General features: G+C 37.6%; 2 protein-coding genes and 1 long non-coding RNA gene across 5 annotated transcripts; 2 read left to right on the top strand and 1 right to left on the bottom strand.

The window, feature by feature from the left end:
* The first annotated feature begins 832 nt into the window (after positions 1 to 832).
* Positions 833 to 8550, top strand: LOC103154820 (zinc finger protein 420-like). 3 transcript variants are annotated; one of them, XM_016663062.1, is made up of 2 exons: positions 833 to 1082; positions 4387 to 8550. In XM_016663062.1, exon 2 carries the CDS (start codon positions 4511 to 4513, stop codon positions 7655 to 7657), a length of 3147 nt encoding a protein of 1048 aa, XP_016518548.1. In that variant the 5' UTR covers positions 833 to 1082; positions 4387 to 4510; the 3' UTR covers positions 7658 to 8550. The 3 variants fall into 3 exon arrangements, with proteins under 3 accessions (XP_016518548.1, XP_007576300.1, XP_007576299.1); XM_007576238.2 differs by having other exon boundaries at positions 833 to 1095; XM_007576237.2 differs by having other exon boundaries at positions 833 to 1134.
* A 1901-nt stretch (positions 8551 to 10451) lies between these two features.
* On the top strand, positions 10452 to 13839 carry LOC103154818 (G patch domain and ankyrin repeat-containing protein 1-like). Its single transcript, XM_007576235.2, has 4 exons — positions 10452 to 11342; positions 11418 to 11559; positions 11655 to 11730; positions 13103 to 13839. The coding sequence occupies exons 1-4, from the start codon at positions 10914 to 10916 to the stop codon at positions 13539 to 13541; spliced, it is 1086 nt and encodes a 361-aa protein (XP_007576297.1). The 5' UTR covers positions 10452 to 10913; the 3' UTR covers positions 13542 to 13839.
* Positions 11737 to 13096, bottom strand: LOC107833530 (uncharacterized). Its single transcript, XR_001659279.1, has 3 exons — positions 12815 to 13096; positions 12625 to 12630; positions 11737 to 12551 (listed from the first exon to the last, which is right to left on the bottom strand). It is a non-coding gene; the product is annotated as an uncharacterized LOC107833530 (long non-coding RNA).
* Positions 13840 to 14095: the final 256 nt, after the last annotated feature.

Here is a 14095-nt window from a genome sequence, read left to right as displayed (position 1 = left end):
CAATCATTTACAAAATGTGTGATGGCAAGATAAATTTGGATCAGTCTCTGACTTTTTTTACTTAGCTCTATCATCATTCTATGTACACCCTGCATTGATCCCATTGAATACACTTGTTCAAATCAAAGGTTGAATTTTGCACAACTTTTCACTGCAAAACCTTGATACCGGATCGGTGCATGTTTTGGTGATTAGATGTTCACATCAAAAACCAGTAAACAAAAACACAGTATTCTAGATATTTTAAAATAAAAAATCTTTAAATTGAATTTTTGTGCTTAGAAACGGATTAGTAGAAATTAGTAGAAATGTGTTTTTCTCTTAATATTTAAATGACAAAAACTGAAAATCAGAAGTAAAGATAAACTTTTTTTCTGGGGATATATTCTGGTGTAATAATCTACACCTTAATCAGAATATGCTTCACCCGAGACATCGCTGCCTTTAACAATCTGCGTTACATTTTGAAATCATGTAAAATATGACTTAAAAAAAAAAAGATTTTATGTTTGTTTTGAGATTGATTTTTTTTGTTAGAGGAATACCTTCGAGGTAAAACAGAGTACAATTTAAAAATTTCCCTTTCTATTCAGCTTACTGTATTTGTATTTCTAGTCATTCAAGTTTTAATACAGAAACACACAAAAAATCTAGTATTTCAGTTTAAAAGGAATATTACAGAATGTATTATTATTATTATTATTATTATTTATTACATGTCTACATCATATGCACTGACGCCATTGTCACAAAACCTGAATTTATCCAAAGGTTTTTTAATTAACCTTTTTCAGTATACTGTTTGCCGTCCACTGGCTCCTTGACACCAGGCGTCGCTGTAGGGCGCTGACACGTGAGAGGAAGCTGTTCTGAGAGCTCGCTTGGTCTCCGGAAACAGTATTGGGAGTGTAACGGGCTTGTTTCTACGATTGCCTCTAATTTAGCTGCTTTCCAGCTCTGCTTATCGACCTAACGCCGCAGCATTACTGTCGACTCATTAAAATCTGCAGCGCAGTTAGAGCTACGAACTCTAACTAACGGCAGCCGCTCGGAGCTGAGGCGATGCAAGTGTGTGTGTGGAGGTCTGAACACGTCGTGAGTTGTGACATCCCTTTACCCCCTCTTTGTGGTGTGGTGAGTTTTCCTGTGCTCCGTTTCGTCAACGTTTTGTCCTGCTCAGTTTTTCATTATATATTTGCACCCTTGTTATGTGCAATCTGTCCTGTAGGAGACAGAAGACAGCCTTTATAAACCTTTGTGGTGTTTATAAAGGGGGAAAGGGATGTAGGAGTTGTAGGTTGGGTGTCCTTGTCTCATTCATTTTACAGCTGTTTAAAACATGGAGCAGATCCACTTGCAAGAATTATAGGATATGACTTAAACCTGCAGGAGCCATCGTTTTATGCTCCATCTGAAACACGTTTAAACAAATGTGGCTTTTAAAGATGGCAGTAGATGAAGTTAGTTTTAAAATGAATGCCATTATTGACGTTAATCCACAGACTACGTAACAACTGTTAATCGCTAATCAATTGTCATAAATTCTAATCGAAGAAAATCTTGTCTTTTTTTTCACTAAAGAAATACGTTTTGATAGGTCCTTGTTTAATCCAAGTGTTTCTAAACTCTGGTCTTCATGGCAAGCTGTCCTTCATGTTTTAGTTGTATTTACCCGATTCAAATGACCTCATAATCTCTTCGGCATGCGATGTTGTTTTTTATTTCAAAAAGGACAATGTACATGACATAATATGCCACAGTTAGCCAAAAAGACTAGTTTTCACCTGTACTCCCTCAAGCTACAATCAGTACAAATCACAGTGCAATACAGACAACAGCTTCTTCCAAAACATGAGAATAATAATGATACATTAAAAACATTTTTTTTATCTAAAAGACTATATCAAGTTACATAATTAAAAAGCCATAAACCACAAAAGTTCAACAATACATTAAAACAAATAAATTAAAAATAAGAGTCACATGATTGGTGCCTGCTTATTTGTTAACCCAAGAGCCATTCTTTTAAATTAGCAGCTGTTTGGTATTGAATTCCAGTCGTGAAAAGCTCTCACTCAAAATGAGTTCTGACCAAATGTACTCAGTCTAAGAGCTACAGCAAAGTCACTCTGATGGCCCTTATAGATGACGATGTGACAAGATATTCAAATGAAGAAGATGCAAGACCATAAAAGAAAAGACCAAACAGAGATGTGCAAATATGGTCATATTTTCCCAACTCAACAAATGATGTTTCATTAAAATATTGCAATGATGGTATCCTACAGGCTTTTTAAACTAAGATTTTATATAACTGTTTATAAAGTACCTCAACAGGCTGTTTAGTAAATGGGTTATCCTCCTCCCAGCTTGTTAAACAGTAAGTCAAGTAAGGCAAAATCATAGCATTTATGAATATTTTTGTAGCCAAGTTAGACAAACAGTATCTTGCACGTACCTGAAATATGCAAATTTAAACATAACTGTTTTTTGTTCTCATCTTACCTTAAGATTTAAATTTTAAATTGGTATCAAACACAATCCCAAAATATTTAAATTGTTTGACCAATGTGATCTTCTCTCTGCTTGTCTGGGTCAGGTTAGGGTTACATGCCAACTGTTTTAAAAACATTTAATTGAAGACGGGCATGCTGAAGCCAAGTGGATATTTGTACCATAGCATCAGTAAGTTTCCAAGCAATTTGTTTTTATTCTTACAATGTACATAGATGACAGTAACATTGGCATACAGTTGGATATCTACACTGTCACAAGCTGATGGGAGTTCATAAAAGATTAAGCTGCATAACAGTGGTGCAAGTATTGATCTATGTGGGATTCTATTAAGCGAGTATGCAGTTCTAAGTATCTAGCTATTTATTTACTTAAATGTATTATGTTCAGTCTGTCAGATAAGAACTAATAATTTAATTGTGGTTGGTGAAAAGCTAAACATTGATAATGCAGAAATAAGGACTTTATGATTTACTGTATCAAATCTAAAAACACTGCCCCAGCAATACTACCTTTATCTGAAGATGTTCTAATTTTCTCTAGCCATTATGAATGTTTGGAATGAAAGTCAAACATTCATATGAAAATTACAAAATATGAAAATGGGCTATTATTAAGATATCCATTTTTCAGCTACCTTTGAAATTGTGCATAGGACCGATATGGAGCTGTAATTTTAAATATCTGTGGTCTTTCCAGATTGAAAGATGGGTGTAATAATAGCTGATTTTCATGCAATGGAAAAGGTACCACTCGAAATTTAAGAATTTATCAACTTACAAATAATGGGTGCTTATTACTGCTCAGCACGTTGGGCATCTGAGAGGTCATGTCATATACATCTTTAACTTAAGCAAATCTATTATTTTTAGCACTTTAGATTTCCTTTAGGGGAAAAAATGGGTAGATCATTTTAATAGGTATAGGATCAAGTGAAATTAACAATACTGAATGCAGAAAATAACTGTTCAAGGCCTCTACTATTTCACCAGGGTTCTATAGCAGTTTTCCTACCACTTTAAGTTTTAAACGTTTGAGAATTTAAAATGTGTGTCTGTTGGTTTCTTGTGTTGTTCCCACAAAATTTTAGAAATATGCTTGGCCTTTATAATAATATTAATAAAAAAAAGTTAGCTTTTGCCTTTTGAAGTGCTTTCACTTCTATGTTTCTTAAAGTAACAAATATTTTTTTGTCATTAATTAATTTTGATTTCAGGGCCTTTTCAAGGGCTGCATCTATTGATTTCATTAAAGCCAAAATATCTGTATTTATCCATGGCACGCTACTTCTGTTTCTATGTCTATTCCTTACATTTGTTACAAAACAGTTTATCTTTTGTAATTTTCTCAGCAATTTAACTATCTGCTTCCATATCTCTCTATTTAAAAGCTGGCACCAGTTATTTACTTTTATTGCATCTATATGTAGGTATTTTGATAAATGAGAGAAAGAGAGAGAGAGAGAATTTTTTATATAGGTAGACTTTTTTTCATGTACATGGTGCTGCACGGTAGAGTAATGTTAAGCACTGTTGCCTTGAAACAAAAAAAAGTCCTGGCTTTAAATCTCAAAACTCTCTCTCTACTGGTCCATACATTGGTTCTCTCCCAAACATAGACATAAGTCGTGTGTTAGGCTTATTAGAATTTGAGAATTCACTCTTGTTTGTTAGTGTATGTCCACGTGTGTACATTCTTATTTGTCCTGTATGTTTCTTTGATGGATTGACGTGGTTTACCCTTCCCCTTGAGTTCAAGTATATGTAATTTTGTTGAGCTTTAGCATATTAAAGTTAGTTCAAAATTGAATCTGATCTTTTTAATGTTAGAAAAACACACAGCCTAACTACACTATGTTTGTTTATTTTACAGTTCAGAAGACTAGTCTAAGAATTGTGAAACAGCAGAAGTTTGAAGACAGACTAAGGAACGTGACATCTTCAATCATCAAAGTTTATATAGGAGTTTCAATCAGCTCTTTCATGCTAAACCCACAATGTGTGACATTACTACAGAGTTAGCTTTGGCGGATGTGAAGGAAGAAGTTTCTTCAGAGCCACGCCCAGAACCTTTGTTCTTAATCCTGCCCCCACCTCCACCTTTCTCTCTGGCCCCAGGAGAGCTCACCATGCCCTGGCCAAAATGGCTTAAAGCTTTTGAACACTACGCTCAAGCATTCAGTGAAAAAGCATTTGGTGAAAAAGATATGGAGGACTCCAGTAAGCTGGTGCTTTTACGAAGTTTCCTGGGCCAAGAGGGACAGCGCGTCTATTCAACTCTGATTAGCAATCAGGCTACATATGCGGTTGCTATTTCAGAGCTTACTGCTCATTTTGGCTCTGATAATGCCACTCAGGCGCACCGCCTTAAGTTCCACCAAAGGGTTCAGATGCCTGGAGAGTCTGTAGATGAGTTTGTTACAGCCCTAAAAAATCTGCTGAGGCTTTGTCAGTATGGAAGGTACAAGAACAAACTTCTACTAGATCAGCTGATTGAGAAAACAAACAATCTGCAGTTCAGAGAGAAGCTACTGATGAGGAAAGACCGACTAACCTTGGCCAAGGCTCTGACTATTGCTAAAGAGGTAGAACCTTCTTCAAGTGGTTCTCAGCAGTTGGATTTTGATGAAGTGAGTGTGGATATTGGAGAGGATTTAGAGACTCCTGTTCAAATTAAACGCAAAAGAGGAAGACCTCGGATCGGGGAAGAAAAGGTTAAATTTAAGGCACCTCAACAAAAGCTCAAAAGAGGAAGGCCTCGGCTTGGGGAGAAAAAGGTTACATTAAAACTTCTTGTGACTGAGCATCAGCAAAAGCGCAAACGAGGAAGACCCCGGCTTGGGGAGAAAAAGGTTACATCAGAACTACTTGTGACTGAAGCCCAAAGAAAGTCTGATGAAATCAAAGATCAGAACTCTCACAGCAATGATATGATGTGTTGTAGTGGTGGATCCCAGACTTGTGATGAACTAGATAATGTTATCACCTCATCACCTCAGATGATGGAAGATGAAAAAAGCAACCAGTCAAGTTGCTGTGCCGAAGACAATGATGACAGTAAAGATGAAGACTTCTTCCCTCCTTCAACTAAGGGAAAAGACCTTTGCTGTTCCATCTGCATCAACAAATATTTCAAAACAGCAGACAAGCTCAACAGACACATGAGGACACACAGTGGTGAGAAACCATTCAAATGTCTTCTCTGCGATCTCACATTCAGTCAGTCTTACCACATGACCAGACACATGAGGAACCAGCATGCTGCGGGCCCATATATTTGCCCCACCTGCGGGGTAAGCCTGGAAAGCCTCGCAGAGTTATTTAAACACAAGAAGACGCACAAGCCACAAATCCTTTACTGCCCTGACTGTAATGAAATCTTCTTGAACAATGAAGATCTTCGTAATCATGTGAAGTCACACAAGAAAGACCTGTCTTCCCAAAAAGAGGGAGAAAGCAGTCAACAACAACCTCAGTGCATTGAAGTGAAAACTGAAGAATTATCGGATGTTTCTGTAGAAGCTTGTGAAGCTGCTGAGAGCCGTTGTCTGACTAAGGGTGTCAACTCAAAAGCTAACTCTGAAAAAGTTGTACTAAAGAAAACTAGAGACAATTCTTGTCCCATCTGTGTTGGGAGGCGCTTCAAAGGCCCAAACAAACTTGCTAGACACATGAGGACCCACACAAAGGAAAAACCCTTCAGTTGCCCCGTCTGCAACAAGACATTCAGCCAATCCTATCACATGACACGTCATGTGAGAATTCAGCATGGTCTAGGGCAGTACATCTGCCCTCACTGCGGGAAGAGTTTCACCACCTGGCTAGAACTAAAAATACACAAAAGGACTCATGCTCACATTGATCTTTTTTGTCTGGCATGTAATAAGCAGTTCAAAGAGAAGGGTGCACTGGAAAAGCATCTTAAACTACACAAAGCGGTTGAGCCCAGTCCTCGAAGCCTCATCTGTGGTGATTGCGGCAAAGAATTTGGCCGCCCGTATCATTTGAAGAGACACATCATGTCTCATCGTAAAGCTGCAAAGTCTGACTTTTACACATGTCCTGACTGCAAGCAAATATTTTACTTCCCTGAAGACCTCAACAAACACCTGGAGGATCATGTGAAGGAAAACAGTGGGACGTGTCCGAAATGCAACGAGAGGTTTGCCAGTGTGGAGGAACTCGAGACCCACATGCAGGTTCATCGGAAGTCTTTTCCTTGTGGTACCTGTGGGAAGAAATTCAAAGTGGAGTATGCACTGAAGAAACACGAGGAAGGTCACCAGCATGATCAGTATTACTGTTCATTGTGTCAGAAACACTTCATGAAGCTATCTCATTATAAGAGACACGTACAGGTCCATGACAGACGAGAATCTAGATGTCCACACTGCAACGACGTCTTTCTAAAGCTTACAGCTTTCAAATATCACCTTCGGACGCACACTCTGGAAAGGCCATACCAGTGCAGTTGCTGCATTGAGACCTTCGAGCAGGAGGAGGAGTTGGAGCAGCACTGCCTCAAACACAGGAAGTTTAAGAAAGAGAGGCCTTATTCATGCACACGCTGTGACCTTGCTTACTCAACTTTGGTGGAACTGACTGAGCACATGATCTCTCACGAGGGAGAGCAGCCACAGACCTGTCCCTTTTGTGGCAAAACCTTCCTGAACAAGAACAAGCTGGAGCGCCACATAAGTATCCATACTGGCGAGAGGCCCCACCTGTGCTCCATCTGCGGCAATGGCTTCCCTTCAGCCGCCAGTCTCAAGCTGCATGTCTTCATTCACACTGGGGAGAAACCCTTCAAGTGCCTGCAGTGCAGCAAGAGCTTCAGCTCCTCCAGCGGCTTGCGTCTCCACAGCAGGCAGCACATGGATGAGCGGCCCAGCTACGAATGTCCGGAATGTGGCAGGACGTACGGCCGCCTGACAGAGCTGAAGATGCACCAGCGCTACCACACCGGGGATAAACCGTACGCATGCACCTGCTGTAGCAAACGCTTTATTAGTAAAGACAAGCTGAACGTTCACATGAGAACGCACACAGGAGAGAGACCCTTTTCCTGCCCTCACTGTGGGCAAACCTTTACACAAACTGGGGACAGAAACAGACACATCAGTAAATATCACCCTATGATCTAATAATTCTGCAGGATGTTTCCTGTGAAAATCACATTAGTAGTTTTGCATGCTTGTAGGTATATTTTTAGGACTGTAGTTGGATTCACTGTCATATTATTTGAGAACGTGCAAGAATCCAAATTGTATTGGAAGCATGTCTTCAATAAACGTAGTATGTGTCCACAGGTAATCCTAAACACAAGAACTGACAGATGTAGAGCTTGATAATTGAAAGGTGCTCTGCTTTTCTGAAACAAGAAACTAGTCATTGAGGTAACTAGTTCATCTCAACTTATTGTAAAAACATTTTGTAATGAAACAGTTGTTCAAGAAAATGTTTTTTCAAATATTTAAGATGCAAAAATCCTAACAGATAACTGTTGGTAAATATTAAAATATTGAAGGATAATGATCCTTTTGCGCTAATTAAATGCTAAGGACACATTGTTCAGTACAGGATTTCAAACCTGTTATGATGGAGGGTTATAGGTAAAGTATATTCCATAGATGTAAAGAAAAAAAAATTGTCAGGCATTAGAAACTTTATACTTAACTTGGACTTGAAAAACATGACTTCTAAACATATCTGATGGAGCTACAACTACACCCAGAGCACACACACACACATATATATATATATATCATGCAAACGTTATTTGTCTAATATGATATGTCATCATGTGACTGTAATAAAACACTACATTGAACAATCTGTAAGAAACTGGAGAAACTGGACAGACGAAGAAATGGAGGGAAATTGCATTTATTTTTCTCATTGTTGATTTTGTTTCTCTCCAACATTTTATGTTAATTTTGCTTTCTTTAATGTTTTAAACTTGCTTGTGGGGTTGCTATGTCAGCAAATATTTTATTACTGTTTTAACTAGACGTCATAAAAATAAAACTTAATTCACATAAACATCCTGTGTTGAGGTCATGTTTTGTAAAAGATTTGTATTTTTGGCTTGATGATACTGGATAATTTTTTAGGAATATTATTTTGAACTATCACTACTTGAGTAAAATTTGTGGATGCTCTGAGTAATGAAAAACATGTTTTAAACAAAATCCACCGTACACAGACCTACAGTTTATTACAGAGACCTCTTTTTGTACACCAACTTTCTACTGTGCCTTTTGTGCCATTTATAGATCTAGAAGATTTAGTAAAACATTATCATGGGCTTCTAAGTTCCAAAACCAAAATATTTTCCTAGGTAGGCCATGGGTGGCAACATGTGGTTTGGTTCTCAAACATGTCTGACTTGTCCTTCCAAAAGAAAAGAACTATATATTTTTATATACTTTAAGAAATAACAAAAAATCTAATGAAACTTAAATGAAAACAAAAGTTGACTTAATCTTAGTCTGATGTTTCAAGTCAAAATGAGGTATAAAAAAATTATAATTATAAATCAATCTCCTGTCCAGACTCCCATTTCCCACCCTGGTGTATTCTTAATCTCTTAAAATAATGGAAGGGTCTCAATGGTACCAAAGTAATCTAAATTAAATTATTTAATTTCCCTTTGGGATTAATAAATGATTTTAATTTGAATTGAATTGGAATGTCTCTACTTTTAATATATTAATTAGTTTAATACACTTTATAATGGAATAATATACCTTGAAATGAACTTTATTTTGCTGAAATCAATTCATAATTGTGTATTTTTTATTTTAATCTATAAAATACCAGAATTTGCCCATAACTTAATATTTTTCTGTCTTATGACATCATTGTTATGTTAAAATTATGCCATTGTGGTAAGTGTTTTGACCACCACTGAAGTCACACTTTTATGAAATACTGTTTTACTCTTGCTTGAGTAATAAAAAAATAAGGAAAATTATAAACAAATCCAATTCAGATGAAAAGTGAGAGTAAAAGTGTGTTCCGTTTGGCTCAGAGCCACCTCGAGTGAGTTCAGTGAGAAGAAATGTCATTGTTGATTCTAAACAAGTAATTTTAAGAAGATCACTCATATTTTGTAGTTTTCCTAACAGTAGTGACGTGTTTTATGTATACCATCACACAATAAAGGGGAGCCTTCTGTACAATTGCCTTGTTTTGTTGTCATCATAATGTGAGGAAGCCATCGTCTGTGAAATCTCACTATTTAGATCCAGATTTAATTAGAAACAGCTTAGTAAAGCCATGGCAAAATGGATTTTAAAAAATTAGACCACGGGTTCTCAAGCTTTGCTGCAAGTAGATCTGGTGATATTTGGGTGGTCTTTAGTAATGCTCAAAGAAAACGTTACCAACTATTTACATTGTCAATATGAAGCATATTAGCTGTAATGCGGATACAATAGGTCCAAAGAGCCAGCAGGATCAGCCAAAACTGATCCTGTGTTAAGTGCAGTGGAGAATTAAGATCATCCCAGAAAGAGACCTGAGAACCAGCTCCATGTGCAGCATTCCATTTATCTTGAAAATTAAAAGACAGATTTTGGAAAAACATCAAATCAAACTCTACCACACTCTACTGTAAACATAGAAAAAAAAAAAAACTGTAGGCTTTATAAACTTGTACTCAGCGACCAGGATGGTTAGCTACAAAAGCTGAAGGATGTCTTATTTCTCTTAATTTTGTGTGCTTAGTTCAAATATTCCTTTATAAATCTCAGAGTAATCAAATGATTAAAATACTACAAAGGTAAGGTAAGGTAATTTTATTTATATAGCACATTTTCAGCAACAAGGCAATACAAAGTGCTTTTTCAAAGTTAAAAAATAGGTTTTTATGTTTTTACTTTATTGAATACAAACTGCCTGAGATCGGAAATACAAGATTTCTCATTTATTTCAAGTTGAATTTCAACTAGGAAAAATAATCACTTCTCAGTAGAAATGTTAACACCCAAACCGGTAGGTGGCAGCACTCAAATTACTTCTCGGAACGTTTAATGCTCCCGGAAAAAACAACGTTAGCTTCAAAGATCACAATAATTTCCTGCTCTTTTTGCTATTGATGTCGAGTTTCTGTCTAATGTATGTTTTTAAGCTGACCTGGTAATGTGAAGGATTATTATCTAATCACTTACCGTATTGTCTTAATTTAAAGTTAACGACTTACCACGGTTGGCGGCTAGTTTATGTTGTGCTTGTGGCTAAAGATAGTTTAGGATTCAGCTTAGCCTTCAATTTGTTGTTGCAGTTTGCAGCACGGACTGCTGTGCTGTTAACAGGCAACTGGCTTTGCTTAATTAAGGTAACTGTTGAAGCAGCAGTGAACTTTTAACCGGGAAACTCGGAAGTTTGACGCGTGGAATGGCTGCTTTAGGATTTATTCCTGCCAACGACCATGATGCTTTTAGTTTCGGAACGGAACAAACGTCCACCAACAAAAGTTCCAAAATAAGCGGAGAAGAAGTCAGGAGGTTCTATGAAGATTTAATTAAAGATGACAAAACCCAGAAGGATCAGTCAGTGAGAGCAACCCACAGGAACAATCGTGACAGGGGCTCTGATAGAAGAATGAGGAGGAGAGTCAGGGCTGGACGACTGCAGCAGGTTCGTCCCGAGTCTGTGGTCCAAATGGAGGCAAGACGTGAAAGAGAAGACAACCAAAGAAGACAGTCAGAGAGGTCAGAGAGAGCCCGGGAGCTGCAGGGACTGAGGCTGCTGCGCTGTGCTCATCAGGGGGACATTCCAGGACTCAAGGAGCTGATCTCAAAAGGAGTGGACATTAATTTCCAGGTAGCAACACCCAGAAGCGTTGTTTCTTTTCAGCTTGATTTAATATTATTTATCAGTTTGCGTTTTGTCCTGCAGGACTCCTATCTGTGGACAGCTGTGATGTGTGCCAGCTGGTCAGGACAGAAAGCTGCAGTGAGGCTACTGCTGATGCACGGTGCAGCCTGGGTCGGAGTGGTTGATACAAGAGGCAAGGATGCCCAAGATCTGGCATCAGAAGGTATCTTCATGTGTCTGTGCCAACCAGTCAGTGTTCATGATATTCTGATTTGTATATTTTTTCTGAATATCTTTACTTGCCCACTTTCTTCACAGCCGGCCACGATGACGTCCTGGAAGAGTTATTAAGTTTTGGAAAAAGTCCAAAGAGAGAGACACCATCTCATTGCAGGTTAGTACATGTAATTGCGACTGAAGAAATCGCACTATTGGCACAAATAAGTTACAGTCGGCGTACAAAAACTAAGATACCCTTGTATAAATGTACATTCATCTGAATGTGTTTTGTGAAAAGGTGAAATCTTGTTTTTTTTTCCCAAACAAAGAAACTCTTTTACTGGATGCAGAAGTAACAGATCAAAGTGTCTGTGTAAGTCAATATGAACATAATGTGGATACAAAACAAGCACATGTGAAGCTAAAATACTCCTTTATTTGGACTGCTTACCTAAGATATAGTGGCTTTTACCACTTTTACTTTATATTACAACCACAAATTTCAGTTCATTTTATTTGAATTTCATTTTGTACATAAACTTAAATTGTGAGGTTATATTTGGATTTGCCCTCACCTACTTAAGAAGTGAGGGCAAACAGTTGTTTTTTAATTTAAGATATTTCTAATTGTGGCTATTTCTTTTGAATCAGTTATATACATATACATTTTAAATGCAATTTAACAAGTGAATAGAGTCAAGCTGCATGAACTTAATAAAAAGGTTAAAACAACTGCAGAACTGCAACACACAAATGTCTGCACACTTTTTGGACTGCTGTTTGTAGAAGGAACAACTTGACCACCATGTGTCCATGTCCTTCCTCTAAGCAGCTGGGTGCAGCTTTGTGCTGATACTTTCTGGATATAACATGATAAAGTTCCTGGGCAGCGTTTAGTTTTGGAGATCAACTGTGCTTTGAAGCAATATTTAAAGCCTAAAAATGTAACTTAATTCATGCATGTCTAGTGTCAGGTATCAACTGTGCTAAACTACACTGCTCAAAAAAATAAAGGGAACACTCAAATAACATCCTAGATCTGAATGAATGAAATATTCTCATTGAATACTTTGTTCTGTACAAAGTTGAATGTGCTGACAACAAAATCACACAAAAATCATCAATGGAAATCAAATTTATTAACCAATGGAGGCCTGGATTTGGAGCCACACACAAAATTAAAGTGAAATTTTCCCTTTATTTTTTTGAGCAGTATATATCCTATATACTATAGTTTTATATACTAAAGTTTTAGGAACTATAAATCCTAAAACAAATGGGCCATAGTGATCTGTCATCTGTTTTTTTTTTTTTTTCAGATACAGCTATTCGTAAACTCCCTGCTCTGTTGCACATTTGTCAAACTACAAGAATATAAACTAAAAAGCCATCCAAATTTCTATATTGTATGCACATTGTACTGAAAGAAGAATTCACTCTTATTTCACTAGAATTTACAACCCAATCCATGGTGCTATATTCACTGAGTTAAGACAGTCAGATATTTCTGGCATGTCTCCTCTAACATATTTTCTTAATGTTCTCAGGTTGCTCAAGCCTCAGTGGTGCGATGTGTGCCGCTGTGAGTACGGAAACAGCCACTCATCACATCTTTCCTCTACTCTGCATCAGTTCAATCTGCACCGTCCTCAGCCCACGCCTTACTACTGCCTCCCCCCGTCCAGTAACAGCTACAGGATGATGGTTTGCTGCGGCTGGAAACCGGGTACGGGTCTGGGCCCAGAGGCAGACGGCGCTAAGCAGCCCGTATCCACCGTATTAAAAAGAGACCAGAAAGGTCTGGGATTTGGACCAATAAAGAGACCTAAAGTGACTCACTTCAAAGCTGGTGATGCTGATGCTGTAAAACACCAACAGCATGAGAAAGAAGAAAAGGGACAGAGAGCACAGAAGAAGGATGAGATCAAGAGAAAAGAGCAAAAAGATAAAAACTGGGAGAGAGATTTTCGTGCTTCGTTTTATTAGTAAGAACTAGCCATGCTCTCCTGTTGGTGCTCTCTCTGTGGACTTGTCTAAAACGTTTCACACTGCAGTGTGACCTTACCTCAGTTTTGGCCAACATGTTCTCTACAATTTGTGCAGTGATGATGCTCTTTTATTTTTATCTGATTCATTCTTACTTTTAGGATTTGCTGTTGACTTTCTGAGACTGTTTCAAAAAAACAATTAGTATTTATGTTCTAACAATATCAAAGAAAGTAAAATGCATTTTTAATATAAAAAGCAGTGGGCATATATTTTTGATAAAAGTGTTGCTTTATTTTCATTGTTTTCTTGTTTCTTGAAAATCCCATGAGTGACAACAGAAGTTTAACAGGCCAGTGGCTCTCTTTAGGCCTTGTCGCAGTGCAGGGTCCGGTTATAAATGTTGCAAATGCCTGTCAAAAAATTGTTCTGGGGCTCATGCAACCCAAAATTCTCTGCAACCCAAAATTGCAGAGAATTTTGGGTTTCTTTGCCAAAATTATTCCAAATGCCTTAAACTACGAAGAAGTGAAAATATTGCCAAAACTTGGTAC

This window comes from Poecilia formosa, unplaced genomic scaffold (genome assembly GCF_000485575.1).
Source record: "Poecilia formosa unplaced genomic scaffold, Poecilia_formosa-5.1.2 Scaffold402, whole genome shotgun sequence".
In the NCBI taxonomy this organism is placed as follows: Eukaryota; Metazoa; Chordata; class Actinopteri; order Cyprinodontiformes; family Poeciliidae; genus Poecilia; species Poecilia formosa.
This window is presented reverse-complemented; position numbering and strand designations above follow the sequence as displayed.

What these genes read in the sequence shown, in the direction of transcription:
- LOC103154818 (XM_007576235.2), top strand. Translation starts at nt 10,914, where the DNA reads ATGGCTGCTTTAGGATTTATTCCTGCCAACGACCATGATGCTTTTAGT. An exon ending in GAGTGGACATTAATTTCCAG is followed by an intron (nt 11,343 to 11,417) that starts GTAGCAACACCC and finishes TTTGTCCTGCAG; the next exon opens with GACTCCTATCTGTGGACAGC. An exon ending in GAGACACCATCTCATTGCAG is followed by an intron (nt 11,731 to 13,102) that starts GTTAGTACATGT and finishes TAATGTTCTCAG; the next exon opens with GTTGCTCAAGCCTCAGTGGT.
- LOC103154820 (XM_016663062.1), top strand. Translation starts at nt 4,511, where the DNA reads ATGTGTGACATTACTACAGAGTTAGCTTTGGCGGATGTGAAGGAAGAA.